General features: G+C 30.8%; 3 protein-coding genes across 5 annotated transcripts; 2 read left to right on the plus strand and 1 right to left on the minus strand.

The window, feature by feature from the left end:
- The first annotated feature begins 903 nt into the window (after positions 1 to 903).
- On the plus strand, positions 904 to 3,902 carry Cct7 (chaperonin containing TCP1 subunit 7). The gene is made up of 6 exons (XM_078190602.1): positions 904 to 1,034; positions 1,629 to 1,889; positions 2,101 to 2,430; positions 2,518 to 2,990; positions 3,069 to 3,338; positions 3,400 to 3,902. Exons 1-6 carry the CDS (start codon positions 1,032 to 1,034, stop codon positions 3,683 to 3,685), a joined length of 1,623 nt encoding a protein of 540 aa, XP_078046728.1. The 5' UTR covers positions 904 to 1,031; the 3' UTR covers positions 3,686 to 3,902.
- A 690-nt stretch (positions 3,903 to 4,592) lies between these two features.
- Positions 4,593 to 12,624, plus strand: LOC144474902 (thiamine pyrophosphokinase 1). The gene is made up of 7 exons (XM_078190285.1): positions 4,593 to 5,276; positions 5,355 to 5,450; positions 10,233 to 10,409; positions 10,656 to 10,918; positions 10,991 to 11,095; positions 11,312 to 11,474; positions 11,651 to 12,624. Exons 1-7 carry the CDS (start codon positions 4,856 to 4,858, stop codon positions 11,785 to 11,787), a joined length of 1,362 nt encoding a protein of 453 aa, XP_078046411.1. The 5' UTR covers positions 4,593 to 4,855; the 3' UTR covers positions 11,788 to 12,624.
- LOC144474901 (mitochondrial protein C2orf69 homolog) lies at positions 6,214 to 8,847 on the minus strand. 3 transcript variants are annotated; one of them, XM_078190283.1, is made up of 5 exons: positions 8,808 to 8,847; positions 7,282 to 7,883; positions 7,075 to 7,202; positions 6,856 to 7,015; positions 6,214 to 6,781 (listed from the first exon to the last, which is right to left on the minus strand). In XM_078190283.1, exons 2-5 carry the CDS (start codon positions 7,408 to 7,410, stop codon positions 6,260 to 6,262), a joined length of 939 nt encoding a protein of 312 aa, XP_078046409.1. In that variant the 5' UTR covers positions 7,411 to 7,883; positions 8,808 to 8,847; the 3' UTR covers positions 6,214 to 6,259. The 3 variants fall into 3 exon arrangements, with proteins under 3 accessions (XP_078046409.1, XP_078046410.1, XP_078046408.1); XM_078190284.1 differs by lacking the exon at positions 8,808 to 8,847 and having other exon boundaries at positions 6,214 to 6,462; positions 6,538 to 6,781; positions 7,282 to 8,259; XM_078190282.1 differs by lacking the exon at positions 8,808 to 8,847 and having other exon boundaries at positions 7,282 to 8,262.
- Positions 12,625 to 16,668: the final 4,044 nt, after the last annotated feature.

A 16,668-nucleotide genomic window follows, 5' to 3' on the forward strand; every position in this document is an offset into this window, starting at 1 on the left:
ACTCCTTTTCTTTCATCCAGCGCCATCTGTTTATAATCTATCACAACACGCGGTTAAAGGATAAAACAGGTACAAACACTGACTGTTTTGATTAATTGCTTCAGTGAAAAATTAATTAGAACTCAATAAGAATAACAAAATTAAAACAATAATATTGACAATAAGAAACTTCTGTTATTATAAGAACTATGCAGTAATATCAGAATTCAAAATTTCTAAATAATATTACAAGACTTGCAAGTAAAACATTTAATGACAAAATATTACATTACTGAATAATGTTCTTGGAAAAATGGTATAATATAATATTATCACGTTAATGTCGCATTATACAGAGAACACAGTGAGACGCTGTGAAATAGTAGACACTATTCCGCATTGGATGCACCATGAGATTGTGAATGTACATAACAAAGCACATGGAATGCTATGTGCAATTTATTTTACAGCAACAATTTTATGAAGCTTTATTAATTATGATGAAAGAAATTATCATAAAAGAAAAATTATTTATAAAACCGTTTAATAAAATGATATGTTAATTCGATATAAGAATATTGGTCTACTAAAAGTTTAAACATAATTATACGCGTAAGTGCAAATATATTGTTGAAAATGATGATTAACATACTCAGAATGTATCTCAAAATAATATAATCCTTTTTAAGTTGTTTCTATACTTTTCATTATTTTATTACATCTATTATTATTATTATTATCATTCTTTTTTAACTAAGTTTAAAGTTTTTATTTATTAATTTTCAGTTAGTGAAATTCACTTCAAATTAATTTCTACAGAAAACGTGAAATATTGTATCGCAATGTAATTAAACTCTATTTCACACTCACTTCCGTTTTGTGATTTGATGCTTATACTTCTGTAATTCTTGAATCACAGAGTAGGTCCTCTATGTGTTAGTGTATCCTAGCGGAATCATCTCGAATACCTTTTACAGGTTAGAGTAATAATTGTGCTCGTGCACAGTGAGTGAAATTGAAAAATCCGTCAAATTACAACTAAAATTACAAAAATGGTAAATAAGAAGTGAAATATTTATTTCAATAGTAATTAAAATGATATTTCAATGTACTAATTTTAGCACATTTTCACACATTTCCAATTTCGTTATAAGCTACTTTCTGTCTACAATGACAGAATATAATAGAAAATATTTTTCATGTATGCAAATAATAGAGTTTTTTACGCTGATAGATAAAACACTCAAATAAGACCGATATATGTAAACCAACGATTAATATGCATGAAAATGATCGTTAAGTTATAGGTTGAGCAGTTCTAACCTTATATGGCGATTAATTTCGGCTTACACCCACAGTATACCTATAACAGGAATTTCAATAGTAAAATATTACTTTTCGTACAAATTTCATTAAACTGGTTAGATAGTACTTGTTAGTATTTCAAATAACAGAAAAAGAAACAAAAAGGTAGCTTAATCTGTAGTTCATTTGTTTTATTAAATATGGTAAATGTTCAGAGAAAACTTTAATTACTTCATATACCTGAAAGTGATATAAGAAAAATGGGAAGATATATGAGAGTACAGTATCATAATCATTATTATTACTAATAACAGTTAAGATAATTTATATAATATCTCTTGTAGCAACCCCAAATAATATTACTCAAAGAGGGAACAGATGCTTCACAAGGAAAGCAGCAATTGATATCGAATATAAATGCGTGCCAAATAGTGGCGGATGCTGTGAGGACCACTCTAGGTCCTCGAGGAATGGACAAACTTATAGTGGACCAGAATGGAAAAGCCACTATTTCTAATGATGGTGCAACTATTTTGAAACTCTTAGAAGTTGTCCACCCTGCAGCTAAGATCCTTGTGGATATTGCTAAATCTCAAGATGCAGAAGTAAATATTCATTAATTTAAGATATCATATTAACTCTGTAAAAAAATGTTAATGGTAATATGCAAGTGAAATATTACCAGAAAATTAACAGAGTATATCAATGAACTTGTAGACTGGTAACATGTAAAAGATATGAAGTTACTTCAATGTTGTTCGAACATTATTTTCAATTACTTTTATATTAGGTATAAATTTTAATTCCCTTATGTAGGTTGGTGATGGTACTACAAGTACTGTCTTATTAGCTGGAGAATTCTTGAAGCAAATGAAACCTTTCATCGAGGAAGGGGTACATCCCCGTATTATTATTAAATCTCTTCGTCTTGCACTTCTAAAAGCTATAGAAGTAATAAAAGCTGTTAGTGTGAAGATTGATAAATCTCAGGAAACAAAACTTACAGAACTTTTAGAACAATGTGCGGCAACATCTATGAGTTCTAAGTTAATTCATCAACAAAAAGAATTTTTCAGCCGTTTAGTTGTGAAAGCTGTTATGATGCTTGATGATTTGTTGCCCCTTAATATGATTGGGATCAAAAAGGTAAGAACAAGAAGATATTAATCCAGCAAAAAATGAGTAAAGTTCATTTAAATTTTATTTTGTTATGATAAAATATTTTATGCATAGGTGTCTGGTGGATCTTTAGAAGATTCCGAATTAATTAAAGGCGTTGCTTTTAAAAAAACATTTTCATATGCTGGATTTGAAATGCAACCTAAAAACTATAAGAACTGTAAAATTGCTTTGTTGAATATAGAATTAGAACTCAAAGCAGAGAGAGACAATGCAGAAATACGAATAGATAATGTTGTTGAATATCAAAAGATAGTTGACGCTGAATGGCAAATTTTATATAACAAATTAGATAAGATTCACAAGAGCGGTGCTCAAGTTGTATTATCAAAATTACCTATTGGTGATGTTGCTACACAATATTTCGCAGATAGAGACATGTTCTGTGCTGGTAGAGTTCCTGAAGAAGATTTAAAACGAACAATGAAAGCTTGTGGTGGTTGTATCTTAACAACAGTACATGATATTAAAGACTCAGATTTGGGAAAGTGTGAGATGTTCGAAGAAAAACAAATTGGTGGAGAGAGGTATTTGAATATGTATATATTGGTATTATATCAAATATATATATATAACTGGTATTATTTCAAAGTACTCTTTTCCAGATTCAATTTGTTTTATGAAGGAGTGCGTACAAAGACATGTACATTTATACTGCGTGGAGGAGCCGAGCAGTTCTTAGAAGAAACTGAAAGATCTTTACATGATGCAATAATGGTAGTAAGGCGTATGATCAAAACTAATGCCTGTGTAGCAGGTGGTGGCGCCATTGAAATGAAATTATCAAAAACTTTGAGAGATCACTCTCGTGTTATAGCAGGCAAAGAACAACTGTTAATTTCAGCTATAGCTCGTGCATTAGAAGTTATACCAAGGTATGATAGTCTTATTTAATTATTATTTTGATTGTATGAAACATAATAATATCAATTTTAGGCAATTATGCGATAACGCTGGTTTCGACGCAACAAATATTTTGAATAAACTAAGACAAACACAACACAAAGGCATGTACACCTATGGCGTTGACATCAACACTGAAGATATTGGAGATAATATGGCAGCTTACGTATGGGAACCTGCTATTGTAAAAATCAATGCACTCACTGCCGCAACTGAAGCAGCTTGCCTTATTTTATCAGTTGATGAAACTATTAAGAGTCCTAAAAGCAGTCAGGATTCGCAACCTCAGATGAATCGTGGCTTGGGACGACCCATGTAAAATTGCTTTGTTTATTGAACGAAAATGATAAGCTTGAATATTTAATATTGATAATATATGTATTGGAACAAAACTGTTTATATACTAATAATCTATTATAATATTCCAAGCAATTTTTTGCACGTTTTTTTCTTACTTTGTAATAATAATTCTCATCGGACTGTACAAGTATTTTAACATTCAATCATTAAAATTATAAGAAAAATTTCATATTAAATAGTATTGTGCATTTATCAAATTACAGAAACATGATTTGATTACATAATTCTACTTTAAGTAGAAAAATTAAACCAATTTTGCATGCTTGAAAATGTTTTTATATTCTGTACCTGTCATTCTTACTTATGTCAACGTTTAAAAACAACGATCATTCATTTATTTTTAATGTTAATCGCTTGATGATTTTCATGTTTTATTCGTAAGATATTTCAATAAAATGGCTTTATTTTATTTTACTTCATAAAATTTCTCAATAAAGTATCTTTTTTTAAACATCTAAATATAAAATATTAAGACTAAACTTTTATATGCATATATATTTTCAATACATTTAAGTTAATGCTTTTATTAATAACGACATTAACTGGGATTTATATTCAATGTTTATTACATGATCATTTAATATTTTTGAGCCCGATCGTTTCGTGTGAAATGTTATACAGTTTTCTACATTAGTAAGATTTTGTTGCATTCATTAATATTAAAATTAAATAAAACAACTTTATTTTTATTATCATTTCTAAATTCAAGAAAATGTAAAAGCTCCGTAAAATTATAATTACTTTCATAATATCCGTTATTAAATTTAAATCTTAAATTACGATCTCGATAATCGTGACATTGCTGAATTGCAGGCAACTTCATTCTATGTAGCAGTTTACAACTTTGTACAATACAGAAGCATTATATTGTACATATGTACAATGTATTTACACATGCTTAATCTAGGCAACACGAACCATACAGTTCTTGAAATTAAAACGTAGTACAATTTTTAGTGAGATAAGGAAATATATATTTCACGTGATTAAATGATTTTGAGAAATCGATAACAAATGGTTGGAATACAAGAAAGAAACTACCAACGAGTATTGAAAGAAAATTGTACATGACAAACAAAGCAGTTTCGAACTGCTAGATAACAGTACTGTAGTTACGAAATTGGCAAATATGAAAACAGAAGTATCTTGGAAACGCCGGTTTCTTCGGAAAAAGTTTAAATACACGTTAATCTGTGTATTTGTAGTTGCTATTATTTTTGTTGTTCATCAATTATTTTATTTTAAACAACTTAATCAAGCGGTTGTAGAAAAATTAACTAGTGAATCAGTGCGAACATCTAAATATAATATTAATAATAAAAGTCTGGATAAAGTAGGTACATTACGTGGAACACGTGACAAAGACCAATTAAAATATCTACCAAATTCAGAAGAAAAATTTATCTGTTTTATTTCAAAAACAGAGATAGATTTTGTGAAAATTAATGATGATTACTGTGATTGTCCAGAAGATGGTAGTGATGAACCTGGTACCAATGCTTGTAACAATGGTGTTTTTTATTGTCAGAAGTCGTCTTCACAAGTTACACGTATTTAATTCCTTACTTTTCTTATTACACATTTATTTTGTTTGCAGTGATAATAGCTAATATCAATCAAATTTTCAGTAAAGATATCATCTTATAAAGTTAATGATGGAGTTTGTGACTGTTGCGATGGATCTGATGAGTGGGGAGAAGTCAAATTATCACATTCCGGCAATGGTAGTTGTTACTATTCTAAAAAGTACAAAAAGTTTGTTTGTTATAATTCTTACTAATTATAAATAATTTATTTTTCAGGCTCTGAGAACATAGATTATCATAAGTCCAAATGTCAAAATAAATGTTAATACACCATGGACACAAATATATTTATTTGACATAGATACGTATATCAGTCTTCTATCGACTATGCTGTTAACATATTAATGTACGTAAAATTTTTCATTGTATAACACTGTTCCAAATATTTTTCAGTTCTACTTACTTAAAGATGTAAGAGAATTTTAATTAACATATCATAAATGCACTAATAAGTGTTTACAAATAACTTTACAATGAACTTAAGATGAACACAAATTTGGATAATTGATGCGTGACTGCAACCATTTTTAATAATATTAACAGAATTACTGGATTAGGTTGTTAATGGAGTTATCATTTTATCAACTACTAGTCATGCATTTTGCCATTTTTTAAGTAAATAGTCATTGTAGTGATAAAGAACAGTCTTTATAGTTAATATATTAATGCTTTTCTTATGATCATGACTTACTAGTGTTATTATTCATAACAGCAGAAATATATTGTTAAATCTATCGTACAATTAATATTTTTTGTAAGGATTTAAATAATTTGTCACACAAATAGTAAATTATATGATATAACAGAGCTAACTCAGTCTTTTCAATAACATCCCTTATACTCACTGCTTGGTTCCCTGTATAACAATAATATAACAATGGCTAACTAGAGCAAGACAAAATAGTATTAATATAAAAATGTATTTCAACAATTTAAGTAATAAGATATTACTGAATATAATTTCTAATAGCTGTAAGAAGATTAAAATGTAATAACAAACTTCTTGGTTTATCTGCAAAGTGTAAAATTCGTTTCACAGGAACTTCCATACTCCGTAACAAACTACAAAATTGATTTTCTTCTTCACGAATCCATGGACGCCGAAGGTCACATATTTGATACGGTGTGACATGTACATGAACTTCTATTTCTGTAACATTACAAATGTTAAACCTAACCGAAACAAGTATAAAAACTCTTTTCATAATTTTATTAAATATATTACTTAATTTTACAAACGACTCTAATATGGGTTTATTCGTAATCCATGTATCTTTGGAATGTCCATGTCCACTATCCAACCACCACATGCTCTCAATTAGTTTTACAAAGTTTGTAATTTCTAGGTCAGAATCTGGATTACTGAGATGGTCATGAAATTCATGAAGAAATTGATTCAGTACAACACAGCCTTTGCTGAAGCCCATTAATGTTAATCTTGTTTTGTTATTATTAAGATCAATAGGATTCTAGCAATACAAATGGACTTTAATGAACTTTTTATTGTGACTTATATTATTGTTGAATTTTAACTTAAGCATACCTCATCCTTATATAATTTCAAATTCTGTGAAGAGGACTTTATCAATTCCTGCAAATGTTTTAAAGCATTATGAGATGGAGAAAACGATGGATCACCATATTCATTTGTTGATACAAAATTATCAAAACAACTGAAGCTGCCATATACTTTATCATGTATTCTAGAATAAATTTCAACATTACAGCAAATAATATTACATATTATTGTTTCATTGTTTACCTTGATGGACGAATGACAATTATGTGTTTATTTGGAAAATTTGTTGAAAGTATATGAGCAGTATTTTCTAGACTCCACTCTACATATTTTTTACTGTCAGGGTGCCGTTCCATACATTCTTGAATATCCTTTAAAGAATTGCATTGTACATGTTAGTAAAAGAATAATTTTATTTTGGTAATTATAATTGAATAGTTCTACACAGACCTGCACATCGCCTCCAAAATATATGAGAATGTCTTGACATGGTAATGATTTTGGATACGAATAAATTATATCATTAAAACGACTAACAAAACCAGGTACTTTCTTCCATATACAGATTTTAGAAGACATTTCACAAAGTCTAAATCTGAAACCACAGTCTAAAATTTTAATGTCACGCTTGACATTACCGGTAATTCACGAGTTTGAAATTGTTACAACAAACCAAATATCTATTTAGTATACTTTATTAGTAATTTATAGACTTAAGATATATGTAAACACAATAGGGATTGGACTATGGTTAACCGGGTAGCAGATGGCATATTCAGTGAGCAGTGAGTATTGCCTCGCCATATTGTACCATGCCAGGGGCAAAAGGGTTCCAAATTTGAGGTATGGTACAAAAACTGCCTTCTCTGATTGGTTGACACTCCACAACTAAACAATGCAACCCTTATAGTTTTAGAGAAGGAGAGAAAGTGGCGAACGAGCAAACAAATCAGCACAACTACAAGCGAAACCAGTCACACCGACGATTAATGTAGCTTAACTCCCTTTACTATGCTTGGGATTTTCGCGCATACATACACCTGATACTCCATCTGAAACACGCGGCGCGATATTAGACTTGTACTTTTCGCCTCGTAGAAAATTTCGACAAGTTATGCAGGATACAGTCTAATTAATTATTTCATTGTCCTAAATGTTAGCCCGAGAGAATGAAATAATGTTGCAAGTGAATAGTGTTTTCATATCTTTTTCTGAAAGATAATTATTTACTCGAAATGCAAAATTTAATATATAAATGTTATTTTTAAAGAAATCCAAAAGCCAACCAGAAGGTGGATGAAGCATCTGATGCTGATATTACTATTATCAGTTCATTTGCAATAGAAAGATTAAATATAGATATCGCTGGGTCGCAGTCATAACTCTCGACGTTCTATAAAAAAATTTTTCAACTTTTTCGTGCTACCACATCTGGTGTTAGTTAATTTTGTTTAATCATTAAATGGTAAAATAGACAAGAGAGTACTAGAAGATTTCATTAGGAAAAAAATTCTTAAAACCATTACGCAACTAGGAACAATAAATTTATCAATAGAGTATATTTAGTACGATTCTTCAACACATTCATGGTTCTACAATCACTGTGTGTGTTTGACGTTATTAATTATTCTACTTTAATAACATTTAGTACTTAATAATATAATTGGCAAAAAGAATTTTTGTGAATATTAAACATCAAGAAGCAGTCAATTTATTAACGACTCAATCAATTTATTGACACAATTATTTCTCGAAACATTTGTGCTCAAAGAATTACTCTACATCCCTGATTCTATCAGTTATTTTCATTACTAAATTAAATGGTAAAATAGTTAAGGGGGGTGCTTGCCCATATTTCCAACGAACGGAATCGTTATAAATATTAAAAATCCAGAATTGATAATTTTATTGATGAAAGAAATTTGATTTAATAATTCGCAACATCGAAATCAGTGGTGGAGATTACTGTCGGTTACCTGTTCAGCGGAGCGTCATTGTTCAATCAGTTAGTGCGTGCTTGCCGGTGAAGATAGTTGTTTTTCATGGTGTGCTTGTTGTCTTCTGCTCTCGTGAAATGCTCTGATTCAGGGTGGACCTTCATGGATTATTGCTGACCGTTGATCCACACTAGTGGAATTTTATATCAGTATTGCGAAAAAATGGTTCGCGTTTCCTTAACCCTTAATTATTCATCCTAACTTTCTTCCGAGTCTCTAAAGCAGCGAACTCCTCGTGGTGAGACCCGAGCAATTAGTATCATCCTGGGTTCAAAAGATGTCGTGAATTCTTATATGTTCTGAGTCGAGGATGATACTGAGCTAATAGCTACAAGTTAGAGAATCCTTTTTTGTATTGTATAGTAGAGTATAAAACTATAGAAAATGTATTGTATGTTTTATAAATAATGTGTGCGGATTTATGTGTTTGTTTTGTCTTACTCTTTTCTAATCATAAATGATGTTATTATGCTGCGTTCGTTGATTATTAATTTATAGGAATTTAATTGCGTTCTTTAATAGGAATATGGTGATATGTACAAATTCGTATTTGTGATGGGTGGTAGTATACCGCTGACGAAAAAAAAACAAATCGAATATCGCGCCGAGTGTTTCAGATGGAGCACCAGGCAAATGGATGCGCGAAAAGAGTGAAACCGCAAGCATGGATAAATGAGACGGCCTAGGTTTCTCTTCCCCCCATGTGGACATTCGCCATAGAGTTCGCTACTCTCGTTCTGTCTCTCTCAATCATTACCTTTTTCTCTTTCTAATCCAACTGCACAAAACTGGATGCGCTTAAAATGGTAGGGATTAGAAGGTGCAATATGATAAGGTAGAAATGGGTCAATGCGGTGAGACATCACTGTACTACAGTATGTATTACAGTAATGGATCTTACTCTTACACACCTTTAGGCCAACAGCTTAATTTGTAGCGATAATCAATATAGAAATTATCTTTGTTCTGATTGGCTAACGATATTACTAAGTAAGCTCCACTGCGGATTGGATGAGCAATAAAATGGTGGATTACTTAGGAAGCAAGGACCCATTACTCTAGTTTGCATTTTGCTCTCACATTCACAAACAATGTATCGTATGGTCGAAGGACTAGGATTAAGTGGTCGAGTCCGAGCTCGTTCAGGCTTTGACCTTGCGCGGTGCACAAAATATGAATATGTTAATGTACGTGAAATATTCCATATTCTTTTCTCTATACGTAAGTGGTAGTTTTGAGAGAAACTGTTAACCCTTGATTTATATTATCAGAGATACTTCATTTTACAGCTATTGTATATGTAGTTTGAAATTGTACTTTGTTTGCAGAGCCCGATAATTATCATATAAATTTTTACTATATAGTCTATAATTTTCTAACCCAACTTTCTGAATATTTTTTCAGGTTTTAGGAAATATAAAAAATTGAGTTTAATTATGCAAAGTAATGCAAATTTGAGTATATCAAATTGGAATCCTCTGCAGCTATTCCAAAGTTGTTTACAGCATAAATATGCTATAGTTATATTGAATCGCCCACTTCTTTGGAACAGTAATATTTTACTTCAAATCTGGGAAAATGGTAACTTTTGATTTTTACATAACATTTTAAAAATATGTCATGTTTGTGGCTTTTTAAATTATTAGTAATATTTTCAAGTAGTATATAGTATGTTTAAATTAATATGTAGAGACAGGTAATTTCTATATGGTAATAGGAATTATAGCATAGTTCAATCGTATACTTATTTCTTTAATTATTTCAATATTTCCTTTTACTATTTGTTTTATTTATATTGTATCATACATAACATCTTAAATAATTCAGCTCAAATTAAGGTCACTGTTGATGGAGGAACACATAGGTGGTTAAAATACTTAAAAACACAAGATATAGATCTTCTACATGGGAAACATTCTCAGTATTTGCCAAATTTAATTACTGGTGACATGGATAGTTCTTCCCCTGAAATTCTTGAAAAATTAAAATCCATGGGTACAAGAATCATTAATACACCTGATCAGAATTATACAGATTATATGAAAGCTTTACATCAGGTGAAGCAGTATGCCAGTGAAGAAAATATAAATGTAATAATGGATCTTACGTGACTTTTTTATGGTAAATAATTTTGAATAAGAGGAAAAAATTACTACTTACAGTTGGAAGTGATATATACATTTGTTGAATCATCTGGAAGAATAGACCATATATTTGCAAATATTAATACACTTTTCCTTTGTGACAAACTTATAGACGAGACAAAGGTAATGATATTTTTGCATTTTTAGACAATTTTGGCAATTTAAAGATATATTTCTTATTTAGCCTGTAACTATGGTGTAAATTTAACTTCGTTGTAATTATGATTTTTATAGTTATAAATTAAAGAAATACAATATATAGCCCATTAATTATAATACTTCGAATTAATTAAATTAATTATGCTAATAGGTTTATTTATTCAATTTCATTTACTTTAGATTATTCATGTTGCTAGTGATTCATTGACATGGATTCTACAGCCTGGGTTTCATAATATAACAATTCCTGAAATATTAGTGCAATCTAATAGCTGTTGCGGACTTATACCAATTGGATCACCTGTTAAGCGTATAAGTACAACTGGTTTAAAATGGAATTTAGGTAAGCCTATTTACTTATTTAAAGGACCATTATAAAACGATTCTTAGTTTTCTTAATTTTCTTAGATTTAAAAAGTAACAATTTTCGTTTGGTCTTAAAAGTTTCATAATTTTAAACACTTCCGTAGTACATAATTTATTAAATTAGATTAAAACAGAAAATTGTTCATTTTTCAGATAATGCAACTATGCAATTTGGGAAAATGGTAAGCACTTCGAATACATATGACAATTGTTCTAATGTAACTATCCAGACAGATTCATTAGTAGTATGGACAATGGATATAAAACCACTTAAGGAAATATATGATTAAAATTGCACAATTTGACTTCAAACAATGTAATTTAGTTTTTATAATAATAGTAGTTTCTATATGTCATGACGAAATTTATAAAAATTTAAATAATACACTTGTAAGGAATATGCATGAAAAAGGTGGGAAGAGGGCACACAGTTTACTCTACATTACGAGACTCAGAATTATCTAAGACGCAACATTTAGATCATGAAGGTTACACTTCCTGACTCTAGTCGCGTGTCTCACTCCCCGTGGCCACATAAATGCATGGGGCACTTCACCAAATGCTCTATTTTACACACATCGACTCTACGGATATTACGTACTATCATTTACTGTGGATAGCTTTGTTTATTACCAATATTGAATTTCTGGGTGCCCAGCATTGTGAGAAACGGGTGAGAATTGCAATGTGAGAAAAAGAATTGTAGGGATTTTCAAAATCATTAATAACATAGCTCAAGCCTATGCAACTTGTGCAGGATAGAAGCTGTTTCAGCCAGTATAGTCAGGAAAAATAACTGTCTAAGGCGATGCATGCGTAGGAATATAACACTGAAACGTCTTCTCGTGATTTGATCGACTTAAGTATTTATAGCATACAACGCATAAAAATACATAACTTACCATATCTTAATTCTAGATTTAACATAGATTAACTTATCTTAATACATTTTTTATAGTACAATTTTTTAACTTGTTAAAAGTCTCGTTATCGTTACATCAACTGTAATATTGTTATGATTATTTAATATTAAATGATTATTATTTATGATTATTTAATATAAAAAATATTATGTAATATTGTTATGGCTTTCATTGCGAAATAAGGAATACAAGTTTTGTTTACAATTCAGCCTAATTATTTAATTATGTCAAAAGTGGGATTTTAACAACCAAGGTTCTCGGGAAGTCGTATTTGGATACTCCGGTGAAGGCTGACGGTAGCAAAGTATTGGACTTGCAGAACCGAGTATTATTAAATATGGAAATTCGTATGGAGGAAGAATAGCTGCCTTGGAAAGGTTGGCGAAACGAAAGGACACAAATTTAGAGGAGCGGTCGTGATTCTGTACATTTTGGAAAATCTTATAGTCAGCAGGTGTAATTTAAGTATATAATCTAGCTTTAAACATTTTTTAATGCATATACAAATAACATTGCAAACTTTTAACGATTTAAAGTTTGATGAAGATTTCAAAAAATATTTCTTAGCGTTGACTTCAGATTATTCGTGCATGCAAGGATAAATAATTGTTAACGAAATATGTATATGAAATTCAAGTGAAGAAAATTATATCCACTAATAATTAGTGTGAAAAATAAATGGACTAGTATCTAGTTAATACATTTTTTTAATTATTTTTTAAGTGTCTTGTAAGGTTGTCTCTTTTCTTCGGGTTCTAATACAGAGGAATGGTGCAACAACCGGGATTTTATAGGACCGTAGACCAGACCACGCACTGTCGTACGAACGTGGTCCATCCGACACAGAATGCGATGTTCGAGAATTCAATACAAAACCCGATAATACTTATTCGGGCGTCAGGCACTAGAAGGCTGTTATACGAAACGCGACGATTTTTCAACCGATTTCGAATTCTTGACATTCGCTAGATAGAATGGACGCACAAGGATTCAAAGAAAAAAATTGATCTCGCAGAACAAAATAAAGTCTCGGGAATACGACTCCAGATTGTTTAACCCTCGTCAATCGTCACAAAACATTTAGCCACGAGGCTGCATTCGTGAGCGCGCGCTCTTAATACAATTTTTGCAACAGTTCTTTGTTCATAGCAAAAGATGTTGATATGAAAATTTTGCGTCTCGAAAGACGCGAAATTGCAGAGCGCAGATGGTAGGCGCAATTAAAAATGATTGCCACGGTAGATGAAACAGAACGCAAATCAACGCGCGCGGTATTCGAATGCACGCGTTCACAAGAGCACGGTAACGGTCTTTTCGATATTACACGACTGAAATGTAAAGTCATGGAAACAGAACATCCCCGAGGAAAACGTTCAAAATAAAAAACAACTTAACACTTATGAAAACTGAACCGCGATCTCGAAGCAAGAGCGGTATGACAGCGTGATGCGTCTTGATCCCTGAAAATGGGGAAAATAGCATAAGATGGAAAGCATCTTAACGCTCGCAAATGATAGAACAAAACGTGGTTTTTCGTTTTTGCGTATTCGTTATCCAAGCCAGCTCACGAGGAATATTAAACGATCACTGGGTGATTCACTGTTCCCAACAATTCGTCCCCCTAGGGCCTACATAATATGTCAACAGAATAGGGCCGGCATGTAACTTTCGTTTGTACGCGCGGTTAATTACAAGACGTATTGTCGCGTTATGGAAAGTCGCACGACAATGATCTTTTGCGGGTTTCTCAAAATCCTACATATTACTGTGGTTTAGCCTAAGTTCTGCAAATGGTCTCTGGCTCCAACCGTTCGAGTATTGCCTTAGCGCCCGAAATGAAGAATAATATCGTCTTAGGCACCCCAGGGTGCATCCACGCCACCCATGCATGTAGAACTCTTTTTTGTATGGGGTGAGACAAGGTTTTTAAATCCTTTTTATAATCCCAGTCAATCGCAATCTAAGAAACTTTTTGTATATCTATTCCATAGAAAACTAGTCGGAATAACATCTTAAAAAAATTCAAGTCCTTTGAAGTAACCTCAAAAAAATTATATTGTTCAATTGAGCATACTTACATTCCGACGCTAGTATGTATGTATATTTAAGAACAGCTGCTCTAAATTAAGCGGCGCAGTTGAGATCTTTCAGTAAATCTTCCATTGTCAGTGTATATGTACATGTATAAAGTACTCATTATTATTTTTGATTGCAATATATATTCAAACAAACTGACTTTTATTAGGATGTTCAGAATGCAAACGAGCTTATGAATTAAATTACTTGGATTTTGTGGGAGTTTTTGGTCAGGTAGTCTTGGTTTTTGGCATTTACCGTGTTAAATAAATACGGATTTAATTTAGCATAAAAATCCGGATTAATAACAATAACATACACTAACAAAGTATAAGTAACGTGTATGAAATATTATCTCTTTTTGAAATGAACAGGTGTTCCAATATATGCGAATACGTCTTTAAACACATTTATTTTATCTCGCAACGATAGCTGAGAATTAAATCAATACAAGTAGAAATATGATTGTTTTTTCTTTACAGTTAATTCTTTAAATAATAGCTAATACGCTAGATTACGATTACAATTATAATATCTGTTCCCTAAAAACAAATTGTCCCTTTGAAAAATCGTTTATTTATGGTTTATGTGCAGGTATTTACCAAATGTGGCTTCTACAACGCATTTTCGCATATATTATGTTCCCATGACATTTTTACTCCTTACAGTATTGATAACTATTTATCAAACATGCTCTGTAATATGTGACCGAAATAAATTATATCTGTCACCTGTAACTGTTACAAGCGTTTGAAATAGAGTATTCGTTTCCGATAAATGTTATAAGCAACAGAAATAAATTTTTTCGTGATTGACAGATATTGGCAACCGATTTTAAACAAATTTTCCGTCATCATTAATAATTATGAACAAAGAACAACTTTAGTCAAATATAACTATGTATTACGCGTAACTAAAAACATTTGAGTCAACATAGTAATTGTTATAGAATGATTCTTTTTAGATTGATTATAATAGTTATGGTTCCTGGTTCTCCGTGTTGCAAAACTCAGAGTTTGCAAACAAAAACTTAATTTAGTTACATACGATAACAGCAAATATGCTGAACTTACATCTGTGGAGCTTCAAGTGATTTGGTTGATTTGATTTTAATACATTAGGATGGTCTTTGATGATCAATAATATTCCCAATGTAACAAAGTTCTCAACATTGTTCTCAATATATTGACAATATGTACTGTCAATATCTATTGACAAATCACATTATCCTCATACGTTCCGCTTTATTGACAGTATTTTAAAAATGCAACTATATCAATGGGGAAACTACAGAAAAAAAGAATTTTGCACAGTACCCAAACATTTGATGTTTCTATTATCCGCAGATCGTACTCATGTTTGTACACATTTAGTGTCATCGTAATTGAAACGCCAGCAGTATTACATGCAACAAGTAAATATACAACAATTAACATTAGATTTACGAAGCACTAAAAGGAAATGTTTTATATTAGTTTATTGAAGTAACAACAAGATAATTATTCTGATCTTGAACGAGTTTATCTGTACTATCTTTACAATCTGAATAATTGTAAATTAAAAAATTAATGACCGGTCACTTTGATGGATACTTCTGTTTTATGAAGCAGTTTATATCTTTGCATTTGAAGATTTTTTTATGTATCTACCAGCAATTCGGAGCAAATTTTGCTATAATGTTGAATTGAAATAAAAATGATTATACTGTCACGAAATTTTATACGAATTAATAAATAGCAGATTTTGTGTTTTTATTTATGTATTTTACATAATAATAATAATTAAAAAGAAATGTCACTTTGACACGAATTATCCGTAGCGTTTATGTTCGAGTTCAAAGGGATAAATATTAATAATTTGTCCAAAAACGCCAATTTAGAGCACGAATACATTTTATTCTAATCTAGCGTATAATATAACAAAAATATGACAAATTAAGCTTTTACTACAAACTAAAATAACAATAGAATGTTTGACGTCTCACGATCCCAGTTATACTGGGGAGAATACAGAAAATTACTTTGAAGAATAACAACATTAAAACATCATTAAAATACCATTATAATATCATTAAAATTTGCTACATTCTTCAAAGTAAGTTTTACATTATTAAATTGGAATGCATTTAAGGAGTTGTTCAAAATGTAAATATCCAAAAAGTTAGTTTTTAAT

Source organism: Augochlora pura, chromosome 9 (genome assembly GCF_028453695.1).
Source record: "Augochlora pura isolate Apur16 chromosome 9, APUR_v2.2.1, whole genome shotgun sequence".
Taxonomy (NCBI): Eukaryota; Metazoa; Arthropoda; class Insecta; order Hymenoptera; family Halictidae; genus Augochlora; species Augochlora pura.